Here is a 27,566-nt window from a genome sequence, read left to right as displayed (position 1 = left end):
CATTTTGTGGGAGAGACCGGACAGACGGCACTGCGTTATTTACCCCCAAATGTTAAGAAAATGAATTCAAATTGACCGAGTAAAGAACACATTTTAAAGCTAAATCATGTCTGAGTTATTCAGGTCTGCGCTTGGCCTTTTAGGAGGTGGCCAGGGCGACAGAGGGAGTGATTTTGTCGGCTCGCAAGTTGAGCTTGGTGAAATGAAATTACGGGTGAAGAGAGTTATTGCAGAAGGTGAGTTCCAGATGCAGTATTTATTTCATGATATTGATGTTGATTTCTTATTAATTTTAGCGATTGGATATTGTTCAATTAGGAAAAGTTTCCGTATGGCGCCACCACTTTTTCATTCGATATGAAATAATATAGTATCTAATTTACCTCAATGAGATATCCCTTTTTGTAAAAATGAGTGAAAAGGTGGTGGCGCCATACGGAAAGTTATCCATAACTTAAGTTGAATAACAATATTATTGGTTTGGATTTGGGATTGGGCTAAAAATTCCACAACCGGACTTTGGTAAAATTATATCCTTCCTCCTGTCACCAGAAAAGGGTTGACAGAATGCACAGGCACCTAGAAGTAGGTCAACCATGGAGCAATAAATCTAGTTTATTGCTCCATGGGTCAACTAGTACCCTGTAAAGAAAGTGTAATGGGAAATGAAACATTGGTCAACTTGTACACAATGCCCATTTCTAATTCTACTTGTTACTCTACACCCCTACAGTCCTACACATTTGACTTTGCTCCTCAGGGGTACCGGTCAACTCGGTCCCAAGCCAACTCGGTCCCAGTCAACTCGGTCCCAAGTCAACTCGGTCCCAAGTCAACTCGGTCCCAAGTCAACTCGGTCCCAAGTCAACTCGGTCCCAAGTCAACTCGGTCCGGGGCCCGGGGGACTGCAACCCAAGTTATTTTAACAATATTATATTTGTTTTTTATTTTCGACCAAACATTAATTTCCTTAATAGTTTTAGTTTTTTAATTAGTAGATTTTTAAAACTATTTATTATTCTTATAAGTTGGGTTTGAAAGATTTCTTCGTAATTTAACCAAACATTAATTTCCTTTCTTTATTTTTTAATAATTATATGTAATTCGTACTGTTTTTATATTGTTGAATTTTAAATGTAAGTTACTGGAAAAGAAATTAAAGAGGATTCAATTATTAATGTTTGTCAACTAATGAATTGTTGAGAGCCATATAGAAAACAATTATCTGGTTGAAAGCAAAGAGAATTTTTTTTAAATTTAAATTTATTGGCCAACACAATCGGTAATTTTCAATCGGTAGTTTTCAATGTTGAATATAGAAACAAATGGGTCGCTAGTGAAGGAATCGAATATTATACCCCGAACATTGGTGCACACTTATCCCATTTCATGTACAAAGTCAAAGGACATATTGGCGTTGGATACTTCTAGAAACTATAAAAGATGTTTGTTTGTTTGTTTGTTTGTTTGTTTGTTTGAATGATCTTCCCATTATTAAGGGAACTCGGCAAACTTCCACAAAGGTATATAAACACCAAGGAAGCTGGCAACAGCCAGTCTCTCTCCGACATACAAACATTGGTATGATTATGAATTGCACAAATCAAGAAATTGTGATTCATTAATAACTAGACGACAATATTTATTCTACATGTAGTCATGGTGAAATCAGCGGTTAGCTAGGGGATTCGAACCCACAACCTTGTGATTGCAAGTCCTGCAAAGTCTAACCACTTGACCACGTGACCTCTGACGTCACTCGAAAACTATAACATGATTTGCGCCCATGCTGCCGGGCAAAACCTTTATGTTTTGGCAGCCAGCTAGAGAGTACAAGCAATCTTACCATGATGACTAAACGCCTTTTTGCCCTGCGAAACATGACATGTCCAGTGTTTTGTCAATAGAGGGCGGTTTGAATGTAAACATAGGTCACATTGTCTACAAGGCTCTAACGGGGGAGCCTTATAGTTTTTTAGAAGACTGCGTTGGAAAAATTTCCGTATGGTGCCACCACTTTTTTTATTCAGTATGAAATAATACAGTATCTAATTTACCTCAATGAGATATCACTTTTTGTAAAAATTAGTGAAAAAGTGGGTGCGCCATACGGAAAGTTATCCAGAAGAAAAAGAAATAAATTAAATAAACAACATTATTTATTTCTCTTTTTCACAAAAGCAAAATAAATCATTTGTATATTAGTTCTGATTATTTTTCCGAAAGGCAAAACAAACTTATTAAAACCAACATTTGCTTAAATTTCATCACTTTTCTTCCCCCCAAAAAGACCTGAATTTAGGCCTTGCCCCCCAGAAGGGATGAAACTGATAGAGAAAGACTTACATACAACATTTGTTCTTTACTATCCTTGCAGGTGGCTTTGCGTTTGTTTTTGTCGCTGCAGACAACTCTGGCAGAGAGTATGCATTGAAGGTAATATTTTCATATTTTAAGCTCTGTATTATGGTTGTTTTAGTCCTAGCCCCAGAAAAAGTGCCAATGACGCTGTACTTTAGACCTTCAGGAGGTGAGATAATTCTTAGTAAGATACCCACACATGCCAAGATTTGTCCACAGTTTTCACTTTACCGTAGCACAATTGTTGTGGAGAGCACCTTTAACATGAATATGTGTCTGTTTAATTTGGTGTAATTATATGAAATTCTTGTTTAAACATTATCTCGGCCAAGTAGCGAAGGGATTCAAGCATGTTGGTACATGGGGCTAGTCAGGCCTATGTTATCTCCTTAAAGACACTGGACACTATTGGTAATTGTCAAAGACTAGTCTTCACAGTTGGTGTATCTCAACATAGGCCTATGCATAAAATAACAAACCTGTGAAAATTTGAGCTCAATCGGTTGTCGAAGTTGCGAGATATTAATGAAAGAAAAAACCAATTGTCGCACGAAGGTGTGTGCTTTCAGATGCTTGATTTCGAGACCTCAAATTCTAAATCTGAGGTCTCGAAATCAAATTCGTGGAAAATTAGTTCTTTCTCAAAAACTACGTCACTTCAGAGGTAGCTGTTTCTCACAATGTTTTATACCATCAACCTCTCCCCATTACTTGTTACCAAGTAAGGTTTTATGATACTAATTATTCTGAGTAATTACCAATAGTGTCCTCTGCCTTTAAAAGGTGTTGTGTTTTAAAACAGTAAAAGTAATTTTCCAGATTAAGTTACAAAAAAGAGCTGATTAAAAGTTTAAATTTTTTTAATTTTAAATGCTTTATCTTTGCGTCGTCAAGCACAAAAAAAGGCTCTTAAAAACAAGAATATTAACTAAATTTATATCTTTAGCGATGACTTCTATAGTTCTTGCTATGACCTTGAAAAGCATTTTTGTCCAAACTCTTTAAAATGAAAATTTGTTTTCATTCCTTTAGAGATTATTGGCCAATGATGATGAAACTTCTAAAGCAATTCTTCAAGAGATCACAATTCTTGTATCCTTTTACATAAAATGTTGTCATCATTAGAAGACATGCTGCTGTCAAAGCAATAAGTTGAAAGAAATATGAATTATTGGAGAAGAGCTTATTTTTCGAAAAAGTTTCTTCATTTAACAATAGTGCACCTGTAGGTATTTTGTAGGTATTAATATTATAAGGACAATGCAGCCTTTCCTATAGATATTAGAGGACACCTCTAGGAGGGAAAACTAAATTTGTACGGTGAGGGGCACTAAGGCTGTTTAGGACTAATGTGCATTGAGACAATTGCCTCTGTTGCCTCCTATCCGCCCTGAATGAATCGTGTTCGACATCGAGAGCATTGTAGCTGCCCGCAGAATTATTGGAAAATCAATTGCTCTCGGAAATGTGTGAACTCTCAGAACTGCAATTAACCAGTGTGTCTGCTCTGTCTGACATGTCTGAAAGCCTTGACTACATTCGTCTACCCTAAAAAGCCCAAATCGTTAAATGTGCTCTTGTGGTATTGAAGGAATTAGAAGGACCTGGATTGCTTGAATATGCTAGACGCAGTGGAGGAGGATCCTGAAGGATCATGGCGTTCTAGTACTTTTTTTCTTTTAAGGGCAAGGCAGGTTTTCCTAGGGCACTTCTACATGCATGAGGGAATTGAGTGTTTGTACTGGAATTTTTCAAGGGGCATCAAGGCAATGACAGAGGCAATCTCATCCACTTCTTCCATGAAGTATTATACAAGGCATGTGTTTCGTTTTTGAAAGGGCAAGGGCACCAAGGCATTTTCTCCTTGGTCAAGGGCACTCTATGAGGATATTGTAATTTTTTACTGGAGCATTTCAAGAGCACCCCAAGGCAATGACCAGGGGGCATTGGGGCAATGACCAGGGGGCATTGGGGCAATGAAGTATCAGACATGCACACTGTACAGAGACTTCTGAAAGCAATTTTTTATTGGGGTTACTTTATGATACATACATGTAGTAATCAGGCACGTACATGTATCAGCATACTGTATACAAAACAATTTTAAAATGGCTATCTTGAGATACTGATGTACTGTATGTATCATCAATTAATGTCTCTCTGGAAAAATCTGCAAGGTTTTTCAAGTCCTAAGGTATGATTCACCCGACTGATTTATTTGTTAGACCTGCAGTCATTAGTTAATTGTTACTGTTGGTAGGGATTGAAGCATCCATCGCTTAAGTGGCTTACACATCCCTCTGGACATCGAGGGAAACCCCAGGGACACACCGGATCATTATGACTGCGTCAGTGGGTTCGGTTATTATGGGATTCGTTAATATAAAATGGTAATCATTCCAGACCAGGGAGCATTTCAGAAGACATATAGTGTACATTACTATGAGTTATTACTTAACCCATACCATGGTAACATTTTCCAGTGCAACTAACTGCGTGCAAAGTTTTAGCAAGAATTTAGTAACTGGGTGTCCAGATTTGCTGGAAATTTAAAGACTTTGTGTCCAAATTATTCACTCACAATCCCTTTAAATGTAAGTTACAGATAAAGCAGGGTGTCCAAATTTGAAAATAAGGTGTCCATAAGACACACAGAGACCCCCTCTCTGGCTAACACTATGTACTGTAGACCTAGCATTTACATGATTTTATTGCAAGCACACCTCCATCATTCAAAACTACAGAGGAGGGTATTGAACTGTCAGACCATGGAGCTACATGTACAGGGCCAGACAGTATACACTGTACTGTGTACTGTGTAGGTTTGCATACACCACAAGGTCCGAACAACACCATGCAAACACACACACAGTCTAACAACATTAGTAGTACACACGTGTACATTGTTCATTACAGCCCGATTGATTAATTAATTTCCCCTGGATATATTTTATCTGTGTGTTAATTATGCAGTCCAAACTGTGTGTGATCAGATGAGTTGGTCTAAACCTGATACACAGCCTGAGGCGGGCAAACAACCCAATACATGTAAAGGTATCCAAGCCAAAAGGCTACACCAAATCAATTAAGAGCTGCAAGGACTGATGTACAAGACTATGATCAGGTCATGTGGTTTGATGGGTCTACCCGGTATATGTATGTTTTGTAGGACAAAAAAACACAATGTCCACAGATTTACAGTACACTTACACAGTTTGAAGATAATGATAGTAGAAAGCTTCCCTGAAAATATTACGTGCTGAGGTGCTGTAGTTTTGAGGAAATGAGTAAAACAATGTCATGAAAATAATTGTTGTCTCATGAGACGAAAATAATTTTAATAATTTACACATGTACTTTCATGACATTTTTACTGATTTCTCAAAAACTTCAGCACCTCAGTAAGTAAAATTTGAAGGGAAGCTTTTCACTATCATTATCTTCAAACCCTGTAAGTTTAATGTAAATCTATGGACATTTTGAAAAGGTACCCAAATCCTTTAAAGCCATTGGACCCTTTCGGTAAACGGTGTTGTCCAAGGCCCACACTTCGTGTATCACAACTTCTATATCAAATAACAAACCTGTGAAAATTTAGGCTCAATCGGTCATCGGAGTCGGGAGAAAACAACGGAAAAACCCACTCTTGTTTCAGCGCTTTTTGCCGTGTCATGACATGTGTTAAAAATAAATCCGTAATTCTCGTTAACGAGAATTTATATTGTTTTGCTGTTTTCTCAAAAAGTAAAGCATTTCATGAAATAACATTTCAAGAGAAGTCTTTCACCATTGCCTTCTGTAAACCCTGTAAGTTATTTGTAAATCTGTGAACTTTTTTTTTTTTTTCTGAACCAAAAGGGTCCAAATCCTTTAAAAGCTTTTTGTATTAGTCCATCGGGCTACATGTAGGTAAAGTAAACTGTTTTTTTATTTTTTTTTACTTGCCCTGGGCAGTTTTAGATCTTCATAATTTGTCTTTCTTACATATTAGTGGCAGTGATCACAACCAGTTTAATTAATGGCCAAATGAAGTCACATTCACACACACTCAACAAAATTAGCACATAATATTTGTTGTATTATTAACATCTGAAAACGGAAGAATTTTTAGCATTTTTAACAAGTAGTTTGCGCAGTGTTTGGTAGCCCACAGGGCTAGTTGAGAAGTGGTGTTTACTTTTTTATTAGCCCATAGCAGTTTTCGCTAGACACAATATACTCCGCTAGACAAAATATACGGCAGGCTATTTTGAAAAGTGAGCCATTGTATGATGAACAATTGCTTCTTCTACATAGATGAGAAATGGATGAAATTTACTTTCACTTTCTCTACACTGGGCAATACGGCTCAAAATGAAAAATATCTTTTAGAATACATGTATCTTTTAGAAGAGTTAATTTTTTTCCATCATTTTGTTTTCGGTAAAGCACACCTTTCATTAAAAATCTTATTCAATTCGTTGACTCTCAGGTTAAAGTGAAAATTAATGATCTATATCAAGTTAATTTTATTGCGGTAATCAAGTGGGTGATTTGTGTGGTGCTGAAATGCCGTTGCCCTGACTGACCATATTTTTAGTGAGAAACTTTTTATAACTTTGCTGAAAAATACAATTAAATTTATTACATTTCTGGTAATGAAACCAACGATGCCTCTAAGTGACATAATCGCTTACAGCTCGCAAGCCTGAGTAAACCTGTAAACAAGGGTGCTTGCTATGTGAACCAGAAACACCAACTTCTTCATGATAGGGCCTAAGTGTTCTGTTTTTTTTATTTATGCATTACCAATCCTAGTACATGGGACCTACATGTGTTTTGTACAAGTGTATGGCTTAAAATGTCCCATCCAAAGCAATTATGATGAAGCATCTTGCTCACGGAAACAAGTGACATGACCAGGACTGGAACCCACACTCTGCTTAAATTAGAGATACCAGAGCTTGGGTCCGGTGCTCTTAATTAACCGCTCGACCACCACTGCCATACAAATTCTATATGTGCATTTTCTGTATCGAGAGAGAGAGAGATGCTGGTTGGAAGTGCCTTTTAAAACAATACAAATCTTGTCTTCTAAAAATGTACTTAGGCCTACAAGGGAAAAAGTCAACTTGACCTTTATTCTGTTTGATAAAACAAGGCATTGGGTCAGACAAAACGTTATTTCTATTCACAGGAAATTCCCCTGGGTTTGTTTGTTTGTTTGAATCTGTTTTCGGTCTAAACTAACAAAGTCTACCCCTCAACTAAGATTTAATACACTTATTATGCATACGATCATTTATGACTATCAGCCAAATCATTTGGGTTTTGTATAGTAATGCAGTCCTTGGTCTAACTACATAAGAACTTAGTCCAACTTTATTAGAAATAGTCCAACTGGGTTCAAAACAGGATTCTTAGTTTCCATTTAATATTATTTCTGTGTCATGTAGTTAATCATATAAAGCTATCCTCTTTCCTGAAAGTGAAGGAAATAGAAGGACTTGGGCTATCTGGGCATTGCAGTAATTCGAGGCATTGCAGTAGTTTATTTATCCATCATTCAAAACCCCAAGATGGATGATATACATGTAGTAGTAGCTAGGGGATGTTTCAATTTAACAAAATATGCACGATTGTTGTGCTCAACTCTTGCAAATTATTCCCAGGGCAAACAGAGTTGTCACTTCAATTAGCTTCGCACGAAGCATTCGCAGGAAGTATGAACCGGGCATTATGCTTGTATAAATGCTAAATTCTATGTTGTATGGTTGTTTTATGTTTTCTTGTAATGTATTATATGCTAACACATTCATATAGTCATTGTTGTTTATTATGTGTATAATGGGACAATAACCACAAACTCAAGATCACTTCTCTGTGTGTTTTATTGCTCAGTACACACTTTATGGCATAAGTCTATCATTCAAACAAAGTTGTGTTTATACAGTCAGTTTGTGGCTAGACAAATACAGATAAAACTCAGACAAATTTCCTGTCTTTGTCGTGACTTGATTCCTTGGTTTGACCATAGATTGACTTTTTACTAGCTGTTCACCAAGGCCTTCCTGGGTTGGACAACTTCCTATGTAGAACCGCTATCCAAGCGACTGGAAGGGGAGACCGCGTCTTCCAGTTGGTTGGGAACGCGGCTCTACAATTTACAAAACTGTCAAAGCCCTGAAAACCTTGACAAAAGGCTAATTTAAATTCAATTTCATTGTGCCTTCGGTCACATTTGATTAGTTACATTACAACAGTCATTTGCTTCAGGCCTAGTGCTTCATGGAGGCAATTTCCGCCATGTCTCTCTGTCATTTTCTTGAAGAGTTTTAGTAGCTGATCTTTAGATTTTCTATCATGCTGGTGCCTTTTTTTAAGAAAAAACTTCATAGTATTACAAAAATGAAGATCAAACTTTGATAAGAATGCATTGTCTGGGCAGGGCCTAGAAAGATAGGACCCAATTTCATAAAGCCCATGCAAAGCACAACAAGTAGCTACATGTAAGCATAACCAAATTGTGCTTACAACAATAAGGTTACTATTTGAAATTCCATGTGGCATTGGTATCCTGCTTTTTTTTTATTAGAAAAATGTTTAAGCACTGTTTTCTGCTTTAGCAGCTCTATGAAATTGGGTCCAGTGTATCTTCATGTACAGACTTCGTAACATGTTAAATACATGTAGAATTAGAATATTGCTTAACAAATTAATTCGCTAGGTTGCAGCAATAAATATTTCTTGACATTGTGGCTGGTGTTACCCGTTTTCCTTAATCAAGGTGTGTCTATGCTTAGCAGATTTGCATGCTATGAGATCTGCCATTTAAGCCTTTATTGGTTCCAATCAATAGATGTAAGCAAACTGTAGATATGGTGTAGATCAATAAATATGCAGATCTCGATTTGTACATGTGTACAGACTTTACGCGAACTATGTAATTCAATTATAATTGGTTTAGCTAGTAACATCATGTGTCAATCCACCTTAACGAGTACATTCAGAAAAAATTATCCGGCCATCCCAACATAGTCCAGTTTGTGTCGGCAGCCTCTATCGGGAAAGAGGAATCGGACAATGGGCAGTCGGAGTTCCTCGTTCTGATGGAGCTGTGTACGGGCGGCGCCCTCGTCGATGCCATTCAGTGCAAGGGGGTGCCCTTGACCTGCGAGGAGGTTCTTCAGATCTTCTTCCAGACGTGTCGGGCCGTGGGTCACATGCACAAACAGAAGCCGGGGATCACACACATGGATCTGAAGGTGAGTGGGTGATGGGGTCTTGAATATTCATGAAGTGTCAAGGATGAATATTCATTGAATTTCTTGTCGTACAGAGGTGATATGTATATGTGTTGGGCATGTTCAATGATTGATGTGGTAGCCTGATCTGTTCGATCTTTTGTTCGCGCAGCCATCGGTAATCGGGCAGCAATTGCACAGCCATATCAGGTGCTGGAATAATGGACCATCAAAATTCTGCCCTACATAGATGAATGACAATGCAAAAGACCTGCAGGCGCAATTGCCACCTACCCTACCCCAACCTCTATCCCAATCGCTACACCTTGTACCCCCATCCCCACTCCTACCCTCCTTTGCTGTAATCCTAACCCATACACTGTTTTCCTTGTGGGTGTGTGGGGAGGGGTTGGGGAGTTGAAAGAGGGGTGTGCAGTACACTTCTGTTCTTAAAGACAGTCAATAATATCTCTTTTAACACTGGATCATTTTGCCATGGTTTGGGCAACATCCCATCAACAAGCACATTCTTAATTGTTCTCATTGATTCATACAGCAAAATGTGTTTACTATAGACCATGTGAACATTGTTTACAATAAGTGTGACCTTGTAAATTCTTTGGCTTGTCTGGCAGGCAGGATACTGCACTGGTCATATTTTCAGTATCATCATAGTGATTTGTATTGTGACATCACATTTTACTTAGCAACTACGATTGATTTGCAGTTACAACCAATCTTAGTTCTTTGTGAAATCGGCCCCTGGCTCTGTGGCTCTTTTTGTAAACATGTACATGTAATTCCCCTATTATTGGAGCAGCTCACTCAAATTTATTTTACCATTCTTGTTTGATAAACTTCTAATGTCAATGTTTTTGCATCCCCCAGTTGGAGAACCTTTTGGTTGGCCCGAAAGGAACAATCAAACTCTGTGACTTTGGAAGTGCCAGTTTGAAATCTTACACCCCTGACGAGACATGGACGTCACTCAAGAGAAGCTTGCTTGAAGATGAGGTAAGGAAGACCCTAACCACACCCAAACCCTTCAAAATCCAAATGCATGTATTGTTTGATTTCGTTGGACTGAGGTCTGCACTTGGTAAAACTGATTTATGCTTTACATGGGATCCTAAAGCATACCACTATAATCAGAGTCCAACAATTTTGAACCTAAACCACCCAAGCCCTTCAAAATCCAACTGCATGTCTAATATTTTATTCTGTGTGATTAAAGACTGCACCAGCGAGCTGATCATGCCTAAATCTCCCTGGGTTATACCAGTGTAATCAGAATCCATTAGTCTGGGTGTTGAGTTACTATGGTAATAATAAAATATAATAATATTTTGAGTTTATATAGCGCTTTTTCACTCCCGAATGGGTGTCTCAAAGCGCTTCCGACATTATTACCCCTGGTCACTGGGCCTTAATTCACTCCTTAAACCATCTCAGCTCCCTGGGGAGTGTACAGCCGCGTGCAACAAATGCGCGCTACTCGGCTAAATCAATCACAAGAACCATCTCTGCCTTCACAGGTACCCATTTACCCCTGGGTCGAGAGAAGCAATAATAGTTAAGTGTCTTGCTCAGGGACACAAGTGTCACGACCGGGATTCGAACCCACACAAGAATCAGCAGAGCTTGAATTCGGTGCTCTTAACTGCCCGTGGTGTTTGACTTTGTTAGAGTGAGGGAGGATCCTTGTAAATCAATCATGGGATCCAGGATTTACCATCATTTGTCGTCATCAAAGATGGCGGTCAATGATGTCTTGTGCAATCAATTTATGGATGTCTCTTTCTGTTCTACAGCTTGCTCGGCATACCACACCAATGTACCGAACACCAGAGATGTTGGATCTGTACAGTAATTTCCCTATCAATGAGAACATGGATATATGGGTAAGAGATGACCTACAAAGGAACCTTGACAACGCTTTACTATTGGTCATTGATTATGGATTATTGATTGTCGATCGATTTTTGATTACTGGATGTAGATTACTGATGACTTTAATATTGTTTATCACCAAACTTATTTTTTAATGTTGATAGCTAGCTACTGATCTGACTGATTACTGGATATCAATTATCAATTGATAATTTCTTATTATTGATTATTGATTTCTGGTTTCTGATAACTGGTTATTAAATACTTTAATTATTGATTGTTTTCACTGAAATGGGAACCTAATCTGTTGAAATATTTACAGGTTTAAATAAAACCCTTAGTCACCCTTTCATTTGTATGTTTTTCTGTCACACAAATAATTATAGTCAATCAAAGCTAGCACTATAGTCATACCTGTGTCTCTTGTGAACCTGCCGTCGATTTCACACAGAGTTAGGGCTCGTCTTATCTCGAGTTAGGACGAGTAGCTCGTCCTAACTTAGGATTAATCTTAAGGTCTGCATGCTACAGTGCAGGGTTGGGACTCGTCCTAAGTCCTAAGATTAGTCTTAAGTTAGGAAGAGTTTTGTGAAATCAACGGCAGAATATGGTATTTCTGTTGCTCATAACTAAGGCCATATCTGAATTTGTGGCTACAGCTACGGCTATTGCTTAATTTTCATGTCAACGTGCTTTGAAATATAGAATGTCCCAAGCAACATCCTCTGCAACAGTCGGAGCCATAGCTGTAGCCACTGATTCAGATATGCCATTTTATTACTGGTTTCTTCTGCAGGCTCTTGGTTGTATTCTCTACATGCTGTGTTTTGGTCAGCACCCGTTTGAGGATTCTGCCAAATTAAGAATCATCAATGCCAACTATTCCATACCAGAGTCCGATAAAGAATTTGTCGTACTACATGATTTGATTCGTAAGTTGCATGTTCACATCAAGTTGCAATTGTTCACATCACTGAGAAAGTTTGACCGCTGACCTTTTGTCTTATGAGATTTAAACCATGTGGTCTGCTTTCCACTCAATTGCATCAACTGGACTGACTAGTCAATTCAGTTTTGTTAAATGTATAAATTATTTGTGTATTGAACAATACATTTATCATCCAACTAATCATTTAAGTGTTAACTGTGATTAAGATTTACTAAACATACCCCAGTTTACCTTTCTGCCAAAACTGTGAGGTAAATGGCAATCTAATTTGGACTAGAAAAATGTTTTTGGGGGCTAGGTTGATCTAGATGGACTTGCAATTTTATCCATGCAGTGTCCGAAAGTGACATCTAGTCAAGTTCGATCAACCGACTGAACATGCTCTGAGAATGTATTCCTTTACTTTCTCAAAGCATTCAATTTTGGTAAACTTTTCAGTTGAAGCATAAAACGTATCAGTAAAACAGAGAAACAGAATGTACAACAACCCAATTCTGTCGGGTTTTGCTGGAAAGTTGCAAAATTTTGCAATAGTTTCAAAAGAATGTTGACAATCTTCCCTTCTCTGCCACTTCCATATCGTTTAAATTTTAGTTTGGATTCAGTCTAAATTCAATTCTCAAGCAATTAATTTATTTTATTGGTGTAAATCTCACTTTGTCTCTGAAGGTGCGATGCTGCAGGTGGATCCACGGAACAGACCACCGATCGCCGTCATCTTGGCTCAGATTCAAGAAATAGCAGCCGCACGGAATACCGTTCTGAAATGTCCCCTGGCGTTGCTGGCTAACAGACCGGCAAGGAGTGCAGCTACACCGGCCAGTCCTGCAAGGAGGCCTGCTGAGACCTCAGGTAGCTGGCTTTTAAGTGTCTTGCTTAAGGGCATAATTGGTTCAAAAACTTTGTATTTTTCTGACGGAAAAAACTTCAGTGTGTTGCCCCCCTGATGATCATGTTGTATTAAAGAAAGATGTACACTATTATTTTGTTGAGGACATTCAGTTTTATTGTGATTTGTGATTTTTATTACCTGTGAAAATGAAAAAAATACTCAAATTTTTGAAGAATGTGTGTAATAATTACACAGAGTGAGTATTGTCCATTGAGTATAGTTTAATACTCAAGGTGTTATACAGGATCGGTAGAGCTGAGAAAATAGTTACAGAATGTGTCCATGTTTTGTGTGATCAACTGTAAATGAACTAATAAACCTGTGACAACTTTGGCCTGATCAGTTGTATGGAGAAAACAGTCATTTTAAACACGTTTTCACATTTTCATTTAAGAAAAAGTTTTGATACAGTTCTCTCCAATATGCCTTCATTTTAGAGGAAAATATTTCACAGAAAGGATGGTAATTGTAATCCTCACCAGTCCTGTGTAATACCTTTTAGTAAATGTCCATACACGGTAACCATTGAGACCCCATGTTTACAATTTAAAAATTAACAACCCTAAAAATTGCCCTTTAATTCAAGATTTGTTCTCTCTGTTATTTTCTTTCTGTAGCTGATCCCGCCGCTGACACCGCAAACGGGAGCAGCTTCTTGGGGATGATGAAAGGGGGAGCTGGCAATCTCTTCAGAAATCTCAAAGACACGTCCAGTAAAATGGCTCACACTGTTGCAAGGTGAACTTTGACCTCTGCCCTCACGGGTGGGAGAGACTTCTGATAAGCTTCCCCTCGCATTTTGATATGACTCGTTAGTTGTTCAACTGTATTTTTAAATTTCCATGTTTGTATCTTGTATATTGAGTGTCGCGGCCGAGTGGTTAAGAGCATCGGATTCAAGTTCTGGTGCTAAGTCACCGGAGTGTGGGTTCAAATCCCGGTCGTGACACTAGTGTCCTTGAGCAAGATACTTTACTCTAATTGTTCTCTTCACCCAGGGGTATAAATGGGTACCTGCGAGGGTAGAGGTTGATATTGTGAATGAAAGCTTACGGAGCGCCACGGCAGCTCGGGGCTGTATACTCCCTAATGGGAGCTGAGAAAGATTAAAGGGATGTTTATTGGCCCAATGACCAGGGGACTAATGTAAAGCGCATTGATATGGTTTATTGTGAAATGCTCTATATAAGAATTTGTTATTATTATTATCATAGAACCTAATACCTAGTTCCTTGTACCTTGTACCTTGTACCTTGTACCAGTACTAAGTTCCTTGTACCAGTACTTAGTTCCTTGTACCTAGCAACTTGTACCTAGTAACTTGTACCTAGTAATATGTACCTTGTGCCTTGTACCTAGGCGTCATCCATCCACTGCAGGATGTAGCCCTCTGTCAGACTCTTTCATGTTGTTCTTTCCTTGATCGTTTTAGTCCAGGAGCCAATTTCATAAAACTTTACGCAACTGTGCAAGTCCACGACAGTAAGATTTACTGTGTAAGTGGTAAACAACTTTTCAACCAATTTTGGGCAAATAGACTAAAAGCTGTTGAGTAAAGTTTTGTGAAATCAGGGGCTGGTCTTCCCCTGCGATCTTCATTATCTATAAAAAAAAAATAAAAAAAATCTTCCTGCCTTTACTCTTTTCCAAAGTATAAGATAATTGAACTGAAACACAATAATAAATGATAATTTACTTACAAAATTTGTTGTGATGTTTGATCACCCACAGCTATGCCAAGGCGGAGCTTGATCTAAACTACATCACGAGTCGCATCATCGTGATGTCATTCCCAGCCGAGGGTCTGGAGTCGGCCTACAAAAACCACATTGATGATGTGAAGAACTACCTGGACTCCAGACATCATGATCGTTACTACGTCTTTAATCTTACCCCGAGGTCCTACAGGAAGGAGAAGTTCAACAACAGGGTGAGTGAGAGAAAAACAATGAGCAGCTTGGGGTTCATATAGTGCAAGCTTCTTATGTTTATGGGATTTGAGACATAGCATGGTGAGGTATCAATGTATATTTGGTTTGCGGTAGCACCGTTGGTACCTACTTGCCAGGTAGAATATGATAACTTGTCTTGCTTTATATTCTACTACCGCGGAGTAGATTTTCGGAATTGGGGAGACTTCTCAGTTCTATGAAAAAAACTGTCCTGCTTTTTAACTACCACCTGTGTGGAAGGTAGGAAATCGGCTGGGACTACTACTTTTGCTTAACTTGACACTAATTGAGTTCTTAATTGGTCTCAAAGTTTTAACAAGCTTGCTGCTCTAATTATAACCAACGAGACGAGGAGAGTATGTTAACTTACAAGAAAAGGGTAGAAAAATGTCAATATTTTACATATATTTTTAAATTTTGTGTGCAGGTGTTGGAGTGTGGTTGGTCAGCCAGACGAGCACCTAGCCTGGTTCTTCTCTACACGATCTGTAGGAATATGTACCTGTGGTTGCAGAAAGATCCCAACAATGTTTGCGCCATTCACTGTCTGGTAAGGCTCAGATTTTTGGGGGGATCTAATTTGAACTTGCTATCAAGGGATGATAGAAATATGTTCGACTGTTAATCCATCGTTCCAGTTTTTTGCTAATTTTATGTGATAATGTATGCTCTGTCTTTAAAACCTTTTTTGTCATGTGTATCTTATTTGTCTACTTCTCTGTGATTACTTTTACATTGCTAATTGTACTTTTATAATAGCATTTGTGGGTTATTTCTTATATCTAACTACCCTAGGTTTTCATTTTTGGACAGTCTATGTAAAACCTTAAGGTTTGATTTTGAAAGCATGTCTTTTTTAGTATTAGTTAGTGATACTACCGACCATGTTTTGTGTTTTAAAGCCAAAATAAATAAATAAATAAACAAGCAGTGTAATAAATACTCCTTTTGTTATTCTACTTGTCTCATTTTACCTCAGGATGGCAAGGCGTCATCGGCAACTGTCGTCTCAGCGTTCTTTTCATTCTGTAGATTCTTCAAGACAACAGAAGCGAGTTTGTACATGTTCACAAGCAAACGAGGCCCACCCGGCGTCATCCCATCGCAGAAGAGGTATTTCTACCCGTAAAAAAACCTCTTTAAAGTCGGTGCAGATTCCTAAAGGTTACCAACTTTATGTTGAAGGGATTATGGCTCTTGTTGTGTCATTGGTCAAAATACTTTAATATTTTCTGGCCTGTCATGGCCGAGCAGTTAAGTGCACAGGACTTGTGTTTTTCGGTATTTAAGTTATCTTGGTGTGGGTTCGAATCCCTGTTATCCTGTGGTTATGTTCACGAAGTAAGAATAATAAGAATTAGAACACACAGTCTGAGTCATGTTTCAGTCTTGGCGATTAAGAATCTTTATTAAGAAGATTACTTAGCATAATTTGACAAATATCTTCATTCTCCCCTAGATACATGGAGTACATCTGTAATATGATGGACCCAGAGTCACCCATCTTCCCTCACGACAAAGTCTTGAAGATTAAGAAACTGTCGCTGATGCCTGTTCCACTCTACAATAAAATGAGGTTGGTAATAGGTCATGTATCGAGAGAGCATGTCATTTTTAACAAATGCTTTTAGAGCTTGCTCGGAGATAGTGAAGGCATATTGCAACCAGAGCAAATCACAACACTTGCCTAAGATAGCAGTAATTGGAAGAAGCTTGAAGCCGCCTGCCCAACAGCCGATTGATAATGGTTAGTGTTGTAGCCACGGTGGGCAAAATACACTGTGCTGCCCAGCTCAGATATCTCCCAGATTGCACTTAAGCAATAATGGGCCTATATCTAAACATAAAAAACTTTGTTGAGCCGCTCGCCCTTGGTAGAATGAATTGGATTTAGAGCCCACCACTAAAATTGGTCTAGCTACAACACTGATGATGGTGTATAATGATGAATTCTGCTTATTTTGAACAGGCGTTTTAATAACACTGTAGTTATGAGTAACCAAATCAAACAGCGTTTTGTCTGGTAGAGCAAACCATTTGAAAGGTCGGTTTTCTTCAAGCTGGTTCTTCTCAGAACCATTTTTGGGGGCTTAATTTGATAGAGCTGCTTGAGCAGCAAAAACTTCTTGCTACTTCTGCTAAACAAAAATAAGAAGGATACCAGTCACAAATTGTACCCGTGGAATGGTATTTTGACTGGTAGCCTTAATCTGATAAGCTTACTTTTATTGTGGTTAGCTATTTTTTGTGCTATAGCAGCTCTATAAAATCGGGACCCTGGGCCCAATTTCATAGAGCTGCTAAGCACAAAAATTTGCTTAGCATGAAATTTTTTGCCTTGATAAAAACAGGAATACCAACCAAATTTCCACGTGATTTTCAGGATAAGCAAACGACAGGTGAATACCTGTAACAAGCAATATGCAACAAATGGAAATTTGGTTTGTAATCCTGTTTTTACCACTGGAAGAAATTTCATGCTAAGCAAATTTTTGTGCTAAGTAGCTCTATGAAATTGGGCCCTAGTGGTTTGCTTCTTAACCTGATGTCCCGTCTCATTTTATCATTCTAGGAATGGTTGCCGTCCTTTTGTTGAGCTGTACTTTGGAGAGGATCGGATCCTTACGACGTCACAGGAATATGAGAAAATAAAGTAAGCATTCGAAACAACACTGACATATCAAAATTTTGCCCACCCTTTAAAAATCTTACACAGCCTTCAACTCCATCCACCCTGTCATATTCTTTATTCGACTGTGAAAATGTTAAAAACTTTGGCTGATCTTGAATAGTAACATGAACTTGAAATAAAATATTTGGTTTGCGGTAACACCAATGCATATCTTCTTACTGGTTTAATTATATTCTTTTGAGAACTTGTCTTGCTATATATTCTACTACCACACAGTAGATTTTTCAGAATTCGCGAGACTTCTCAGTTCTGAAAAGAACTGTCCTGCTCTTAATAATGTAGTCACAATAATAAACTGTTATTTTTTTTTCTAGGGGCTATGTCGTTGATGATGGTTGGGCAGAGATACCAATAGACAAGTCCATCTTTGGAGATGTGACGCTGATGGTGTACCATGCAAGATCAACATTCGGTGGCAAAGTGCAGGGAAAGGTTGGTATTCATGATTGAACTTGTGTCTTTGGCCGAGCGGTCAAGCACACTGGACTCAAGCTCTGGTCCCAATTTCATAGAGCTGCTTAAGCAGAAAAGGAAGCTAAGCACAACAAAATTATGCTTCAGAATGAGGTTGCCAGCCAAAACACCATGTCACATACTCAATCTGTGACTGATATCCTGGCTGTTTTTGCTTAGCAGACATTGTTAAAGGAACACGTTGCCTTGGATCGGACGAGTTGGTCCATAAAAAAGCATTTGTAACCGTTTGTTATAAAATGCATATGGTTGGAAAGATAATTTAAAAGCAGAATACAATGATCCACACAAGTTTGCCTCGAAATTGCGTGGTTTTCCTTTTACTGTGCGAACTAACACGGTCGGCCATTTATGGGAGTCAAAAATTTGACTCCCATAAATGGCCGACCGTGTTAGTCGACGAGGTAAAAGGAAAACCGTGCAATTTCGAGGCATGTTTGTGTGGATCATTTTATTCTACTTTTACAGCATCTTTCTACCCATATGCATATTATAACAAGCGATTTTCAAAGACCAACTCGACCGATCCAAGGCAACGTGTTCCTTTAAGCAAAACTTTCTGCTAAAGCAGTGCTGTGAAATCGGCCCCTTGTATTTCTGAGTGTTTGTTCAAGTCCTGATCTTGACACTCATGTCCATAAGCAAAACGTTGAACTATTATGTACATGTATCTCTCCTCCTTCAGAATGGGACACTAACTGTTATTGCTGCTTGTTTCCCTCCATCGTACAATCTAGACTTTTTTAAGAGGAATATCAATCTCTTGTAGCCCCATTCCAAGAGTGGCTTTTAGCCTTGTTGTGGGCAAAACAGGCATAAACAAATTTGTTTGGTTTGATCCTTCAGATGGGACATGAAGTAGTTGCTCCTGTGTGTTGTGTATTGCTTGTCAAAGAACCCAGTACATTTATCATTCAGAGAAGAGGTTCGCCCCAGTGTTTCTTGTTTGATTGGCTACAGATTGTGCCACATCACCTTGTAAACCATTGCTATGTGAAATAAGAGGATCTTTCAATCAGACGTGGAGGAAACTGCTTCTGTGAACTGTCATGCCCATAGTGTCATGTAGGGTTTGAGAAAGACTTTCTACTGTGCCTAACTCAACAATTTTGGTTTCTTATATAAGATCATTTCTAGGTAAATTGAGAGCGTTTTTTTTTTTCCATTTCAAAGTTTCAAAGGCATACTATGTATGGATGTGAATATAACATTCCTTATCTCGACCTCTTTTGACACTTTCTTTTGACACTTTGTTTATGGCAAAACAAATTATCTCTGTGCTTGCTTTTCTCAAAACGTCATTTTTCAAGTTGAGCTGTTTTGCCATGTAACTGCCGTGTGGTCGAGAGATGAGGCCAGTACCATCGCATAAACACTGTATGTCAATTTTATTGTGATAGCTAATTCCCTTTTCCCTCTTCCATTTTCCATTTAAAGGTGACAGCAATGAAAATGTTCCAGTTCCAGTTCCATGCTGGTTTTGTGCCGGAGGGATCCCACACGATACAATTTACAAAGTAAGACTTCCCCTTTAAAGAGATGCCCTTTAAATATCCTGTCATTAAAGTTGCTTTTTAATAACAGGCACCCTGTCGAAATCCAACATCAATGCAATGTGTAGAGATGACAACCAATGCTGAATGCAGTCTCAATTCTTATTCTATTGTACTTCAAAGCATTTCTGAATTGATATTTTGTGACATGCAACATTAAAAGTTATATGCTAAATTTGCATCAGGGTTAAAGAAAACTATTTGCATTTACCCATACACTGATGTGCATTAAGAACTGTATACTTCATGTGAAAAACAAAAATCCAAAGGCCGATTACTCGGGTGGAATTCGAACCACCGATCACAAGTTGATGAGCTATGAGCTATCGGTTGGTGATTTGTAGATTGAAATTTATTGTATTGTTTGCTTTGTAACTCGATTCCATATGTTTTTATTCAGCAATGTCGATTGTATTTCTTTGTGCAAATGTTGTAATGGAAAGTTTGTTGTATATTTCCTTTATGTTTAGTGTACTGCTTGATAGTTAAAGATGTTTTTTGAATATGATATCCAGATATATTTGAATATGTAGTATTAAATATTATATTGTCCAATTATATTTCATTCTTGAAACTACCTCTGTAACAGCTTTTAAAATTTGTTTAAAAAAGGCCTTGTGTATTTGTTCTTGTTTTGTTATTGAAATTTAAATTATGTTTTTTCTTACTTATTTTAAACAAAATTAAGATCAATCAGATAAATTAGGGTATGTCACTTATTAACCCTTGTTCGGACTTCACCCGCAGGTGAAATCATAACAGTTTTTCTTCCGTCAATGTGTGGTAAAAGGCATCTAGGGTGTGTTTTGACGGTCGTAACCAAAACTGTTTGTCATTGGCCAATAAGTTAACCAATGGCCGATTATACAGTTATTGGTTAGGACCACCAAAACATACCCGGGTACCCTGGTAAGTCACTATCAGCCTCAAGTTTTTTTTGGGGGGGATTCAGTTTCACATGAAGTTTGAACTAGGCTTTAGATTCTGTAGCTTGTTACCTTTGTTTGTCGTGTTGAATTGTCCATGCTTGTGGTGTTCATTATTGTGACACGTCGATCCTCAGATACGATGTAGACTTCATGGAACAGCCAGACAAGTTTCCCGACCTCTTCAACGTCACCCTGGAGGTGCAGCTGATGGATCGGCCGACACTGCCAGAGAAACAACCCCCCTGGGCCACGTTTGAGACCCAGCGTATCACACCAAAGTATTGCTTCAGTAATAAAGAAGAGCAGGACAGTGTTAATGCACAGTTTGGTGAGTTGTCTTACCAGGGCATTTTTTTTAAAGGCACAGCAGCCGATTTCACGAAACGCTAGGATTAATCCTAACTCGAGTTAGGACGGATAACCCGTCCTAACTTAGGATGGGTTCAGTGTGTCCAAACGTATAAGCATACGGAACTGAACTCGTCCTAAGTCCTAGGATTAATCATAAGTTAGGATGAGTTTGGTGAAATCGACGGCTGGACACTTTGGTAATTACTCAAAATATATAGTAGCATAAGAACTTACTTGGTAACGAGCAATGGAGAGCTGTTGATAGTATGAAATATTGTGAGGACAATTTACTCTGAAGTACTGTAGAGTAGGTTTAGAGAAAGAGGTAAAGAGGTAAAGAAGAGTAGTCGGGAGGAATTTTGTTTTTTGTGAGATCGGGACTTGGGGCGAGATAGCAGCATTTCAGTGTCGATTATATCGGCCTCATGAAGTCCCAAGATTAAAACCAAAACGCCCTTTGAAGACTGTGTTGCTTGGAGATAATACATCACAAACAGATACGGGGCTGACATTACAAGAGTAGAGTCTACGATCAGCTGATCAGGGTCTCCTGGTAGACGCATGGCCAAGAACCCACAAGGGGAGCACTTTCAGTTCTAGTTACTGATGGAAAACATTATCGGTCTTTCTATTGCTTATAAATGTTGTGCGAGGGTAATGCAAACATGGGTGATCAGTGGTTGCATTCCCTTTTTTTAAATTTTTATTCTTACTGCCTTTATATCAATTTATCTATTTTCATTTTTTTCAAATTCTAGCTCACATGGACGCTAAAGCCAAAGAGAGGAAAGTTAAATCAGCAACAGCTTCTGGCGAGAGAAGACCATCAAAAGAACCATCCCCACAGCAGTCTAGCCAGCCACAGTCTAGCCAACCACAGTCTAATCCCGCCCCTGACAACGACAACAAAGCCGGCTTCATGGCGAATATCAACTGGCAAGATGAGAATCAGCATGACAGGGAAGCCAAAGAAACTCTCCTTGATGACGAGTCCGATGATGAGTTTGGTGATTTTGGAGCAAAGCGGGCGAAGGCTCACCAAGACATGGTGGAAAATGGAGTCAGGACTGGTAACTCCACTTTCTTCGCCGCTTTCGAGACAGGTAGTGAAAGCTCGCCAAGTCAGGCACCGCAAGAGCCACTCTTTGAAGCACAATTTTCACCAGTGCATTCAAACCAATCGCAAACCTCAAATAACGTAGACTTGTTGAATATCGGTGGAAGCAGTCAATCAAAAGACAGCACCTCGAGAGGAGGACCCCATGTTGATCTAATGGGTCCTGGACCAAAAGATCCAAGCAACTTGGACCTTCTTAACGATTCCGCAGCTGCCGGGTCGTTACTTGGAGGAGCCTCCAAGAAAGACGTCCCCAGTGATGCCTTTGATCCATTCCAACAACAAATGCAGAAGCCGAGTCCGGGCACACCTACTGTGGTGCACCAGAACCAGAAAAAACAAGAGGACGTTTTTGACCCTTTTGCCGCGAGTGGAGGAAGGCGGTCACCTGCAAGCCCGGAGAAGGATGTCTTGTTCAACATTGGTGATGCGAGTGAGGACACTCTGTTTGATCCTTTCAGAGCTGGAGGTGGGACGGCGTCGCCGTCACATTTATCGCCACCTCTGAGTGGTCTTCAAAATACGACGAAGATGTCTCACAGTAGCGATAATTTGCTTGGTGATTTTGGCGGTTTCTCGTCGGGGGCTTCGTTGTCGTCACCTCAGAAATCAAAACCAACCCTGAAGCAGGTAAATTTCAAAACACAGGTTTTGTTTTTTAATGAACAATTTAAATTCCACTTTGTCAAAGACACTTGTTACTTTCAGTCTTATATGGCTTTCAGTAATTTGGAATCAAACAGAAAACCCTAATTAATGTTTTCATATTGTATCCTGTTCTTGTTTTTTAAAACCATTTAATACTATCCACATGGTTTAGAATGATAGTTGCACTATGCCAGTGGTAGATGCAATTAACAGTCAGTCTTCGTGTAGATACTGTCCGACCATTGAATACCATCCACTGTGGTTTTGAATGATAGATAAACCATGCCAGCCTGCAATATGATATCATGTGGTGTATGCATCAACACTGTAGGCAGCCAGACCTCCTGAGTATTGTCTGACCATTCAATATCATCCACTGTGGTTATTATCACACTAGTGCGAGATGAATAAGGAAAAATAATGAGTTGATCAACTATTAGAAACCATTCAACTGCACAGGTTGTGAGTGGCGACCTATAAATAACCATTACATTAATAAAAACCCATCTCTGAACCCTTAAATAATTCCTTGGAGACGAAGAAGAAGAATTTTTGGGAGATTTTATGCTTTGTGAGATCGGGACCTGGGCCGAGATTGCAGCATTTCAGTGCTGATAATATCGGCCTAAAAAAGCCCCAAGATTAAAACCAAAACGCCCTTTGAAGACTGTGTTGCTTGGAGATAATACATCACAAACAGATACGGGGCTGACATTACTAAAGTGGAGTCTACGGCTATGGCTAAGGCTCTGGCTTAGGCTTCAGTCATGGCTCTGACTAAAATTTAATCTTTGGCCGTAGCCAGTATCAATTCCTAAATTTCTTGACTGTACCATTTACATTCAATCATTGCATGATATCATACTGCATGCTGGCTAGTGCATCGGTTATTCAAAACCACAATTGATGATATTTAATTGTTAAACAGTAGAAGGGTTGACTGTGTACTATGTAGATGTATTTACCACATGATATCATATTGCAGACTGGCAATCGTGTGGATGATATTTAATGGTCAGACAGTAGGAGGAATCAGTCACAAGAGGGTACAATTTGTCATTTTCCATACATTCAATTAAGCATTATTTTGAACGGTTTGTATTGTTTTTTTTCTACACAGAGTCGGAGTGGGCCCAATTTGGCAGGCGCAGACTGGGGTAACGGATCACCAACCCACTCCCCAATGGGCAGAACTCATAGCTCGGGAATGGGCAAACAAGCCGGTGGCACACCCACACACCAAGCAAAGACAACCCCAAGCAACTCTCATGATCCATTCGCTGATTTTGGTAGGCAGGATTTCATCTCATCGTTTCATAGTATCAACCCTAATGCTCTTGATGTTTTATCCTCGAACGAACTAGAATCCTCTATTCTGATTGGTCAATCCATAGTAACAAGAGTGTGATACGCGTGTATTGTACGTCCCATATCAACCCTTGTTTTAAAGGCAAAGTATATTGAAACCATCGATTGTTTTAATCCTATGTTACTGTAGTTGTATACAATAAAATTAACCCATAACAAATTTTGTTTTTAGAGGTTGTCGCATTTTGTAGATATTCCTGAAAATTCAGAGCGAATTTAATGCCTGTGCAATGTTATTGTGGATTTTATTCACTGAACATGGAAAAGGAACATACAGTCCATAGTACACATCGGTGTTGAAGGATAAAAACAATCATAGTTCCTTTTGGCTTGGTACCACTGTAGTTAAACTGTTAACTTTTGCTTCGATCTTCAGGTAATTTGAATTCAAACCTACCAGCGTCTGGTACCACGCCTCCCCCTTCGCAGTCCTCCTCATTTGGCTCATGGCAAACCAAGCAAGGCCAAGCCCATGGTATGGCGTCACCGAAACACCAGTCGTCGCCATCCGCAGGGATGGCTCAACCTCCACCCCAGGCCCAGTCGAGTAAACCCAACTACTATGCTAGTGGTTTCTCCAGTGTGATTGGAGGGAGGGAAGAGAGAGGAACAAGGACGCCGTTTGCAACATTTGGAGCTGGTACGTTATTTACATACATCTTATAAAGGGTTGCGTTACTTTTTGTACGACACAAAGATAATAATGGCTTCCCTTAAAATGTTACTAAATGAGGTAAACCTGCAGCCTGAGGTGCTATAGTTTTTAAAAAATGTAGTAAAAAACAATTTCACGCAAAAACAAAAATTTCATCTCAGTGAGCCGAAAATTATTTATACTTTACTTTACTTTAAGTGTTACCTTTTTAAAATCTTTTTTTTTTTCTCTTTTTTTTTCTCTTGTAGGGCCAACCAAGAAAAGTGACTTTGAAGATCTTCTATCCTCCCAAGGATTCACTCACAAGAAAGATGATAATCGGACGATAAACGAAATCAAGAAGAAAGATTTAGTCAGAGAGATGGATCCTGATAAACTCAAGGTAAAATTGGATTCACTAAAAGCGTTTTGGGGCCGGTTTCACAAAGCGCTAAGATTCGTCTTAAGATGTTCTTGTTAATAATTTCATATGTGCCCCCTTAGCGCAATTTTAATGTAAGCTCAAGAACCCTTTTGATGTCTAGGCTTGCTTTTTAAAGTCTCTCCTTACAGTCTAACTGTGTTCCTTTTTCTACTTTGTTAGGCCTTTTATATGTTCAATGATTTGTATAATCTTTTGTGCTGTTTTCTTCTGCCCTTTCTTGCCTTAATATTTTCCTAGCTTTTCTGAGGTTTTGGAGATGTCTGCCTTTTGGAGACAGTTATATTTTTAACTTTTATGCTCTCCGTGGCATCCCACTGTTGTTAAACTTATGTTTGCAATATTTGTTTTATGTGTGTACATGTACTTGTGAATGTTTTGCCTGAATAAATATTATTAAATAGTACTGTCGGTATCCCCATAGTTGTTTTTTTGTGACATCACACTTTACTAAGAAATTAAGATTGATGCGAATATAAGATCAATCTTACTATTTTTGATTTTTTTTTTTCTAAAAAAACTTGGGCATTGGGGTAAGGTATTCCACCTGACCAGGCTGAAATAATTTTTGCAGAAAAGTGGGATATTTCCAGTTTGTTAGCTAAGGATAAACTATACAAAATGATGAAACATTTTTAAAGAACAAATATTTATTAGTTGTTTGTTAAATACTGATTTTAGTTTGTTTGAAATGATATAAAGATAGACTATACAAAATGATGAACAATTTTTGAAGGAAAAAATATTAGTTAGTTAGTGATTTGTGATGTCAGCTACAGCAGAGTTGCCAACCTGCAGGGTTTTCAAATTGAATTTTTTGTGTGAATGTTTTTTTTTGCCGACAGATTCTTGAATGGACCCAGGGAAAGGAACGTAACATCCGAACCCTGATCTCCAGTTTACATACAGTACTATGGGAGGAAGAGAGTAGGTGGAAACAGGTTGGGATGCATCAACTTGTTACGGCTGGAGAGGTATGACAAGAAATCAAACAAGGTTTTCAATCCATTACCCATGGCCTTGTTATGTAATTTGTTACTTACCCTTACACTGGTGTGTATTAAGTACTGTATACTCAGTACTTTCCCCGAGTTCTGTGAACAAAAAATCCACAGGCAAATCACTCGGGTGGGACTTTAACCCACGACCTTTGCATTGAGTATACAATGCTTAAAGGCAGTGGACACTATTGGTAATTACTCAAAATAATGATTGGCATAAAACCTTACTTGGTGACGAGTAATAGGGAGAGGTTGATGGTATAAAGCATTGTGACAAACAGCTCCCTCTGAAGTGCCATAGTTTTAGAGAAAGACGTAATTTTCCATGAATTTGATTACGAGACCTCAGATTTAGAACTTGAGGTCTCGAAACCAACCATCTAAACGCATACAACTTCGTGTGACAAGGGTTTGTTATTTCATGCATATGTTGAGATACACCAAGTGAGGAGTCTGGTCTTTGACAATTACCAATAGTGTCCAGTGTCTTTAATACAAATAGGTGTAATGGTAAAAATCAAATAATATTCTTTATCCCCAATGCAAAAATTTACATTTTTTGTAAGTACCAAGTTGCATGAAAGTGTGTCATGAAGTCCAAATAGAAGACCACTGCTATGATCTAAGGGCAACAAAGACAACTTGGATTAGAGAGACAATGATATTAATACAGGAAATAAATAAAAGGTTTTTGATTTATATATATATTAATACCCTTGACCAAGGTACATATTTATATTTAATTGAATTTCAGCAAAAATCATATGTTGCCATTTTCATTCAAGCTGGTCTTTTAAGATGATTTTTCGTTTATGATGTCCCTCTTGTTTCTCAACAGGTTAAGAAGTTATACCGCAAAGCATGTCTCTGCATTCATCCAGACAAGCACACAGGTACGCCCCATCAGGAGCTGACCAAACTCATCTTCATGGAGCTCAACGACGCCTGGGCAGAGTTTGAGGAATCCGGCGCTAAATCGTTATACTAGTCAGCAAACACACACAGCAGCATAGACATCTATTGACCCAATTCACCTGAAGTCATCATCAGAATAATCTTTGATGCATCCTTTTGGTGGGCAATGTCACTG

The 27,566-nt window shown here is 38.6% G+C and overlaps 1 protein-coding gene across 1 annotated transcript; it reads left to right on the top strand.

Annotated features, from left to right (window-relative positions):
* Positions 1-27,566, top strand: LOC117298002 (cyclin-G-associated kinase-like). Its single transcript, XM_033781215.1, has 23 exons — positions 1-236; positions 2,378-2,436; positions 3,394-3,453; positions 9,351-9,605; positions 10,473-10,598; positions 11,396-11,485; positions 12,271-12,406; positions 13,093-13,275; positions 13,933-14,053; positions 15,047-15,245; positions 15,695-15,817; positions 16,247-16,380; positions 16,727-16,843; positions 17,840-17,920; positions 18,274-18,391; positions 19,871-19,950; positions 21,050-21,243; positions 22,025-23,013; positions 24,152-24,320; positions 24,776-25,039; positions 25,303-25,436; positions 26,321-26,449; positions 27,315-27,566. Exons 1-23 carry the CDS (start codon positions 107-109, stop codon positions 27,462-27,464), a joined length of 4,041 nt encoding a protein of 1,346 aa, XP_033637106.1. The 5' UTR covers positions 1-106; the 3' UTR covers positions 27,465-27,566.

This window comes from Asterias rubens, chromosome 12 (assembly GCF_902459465.1).
Source record: "Asterias rubens chromosome 12, eAstRub1.3, whole genome shotgun sequence".
Classification (NCBI taxonomy): Eukaryota; Metazoa; Echinodermata; class Asteroidea; order Forcipulatida; family Asteriidae; genus Asterias; species Asterias rubens.
The sequence above is the reverse complement of the archived record's forward strand: the minus strand, read 5'-3'. Positions and strand labels throughout refer to the sequence as shown.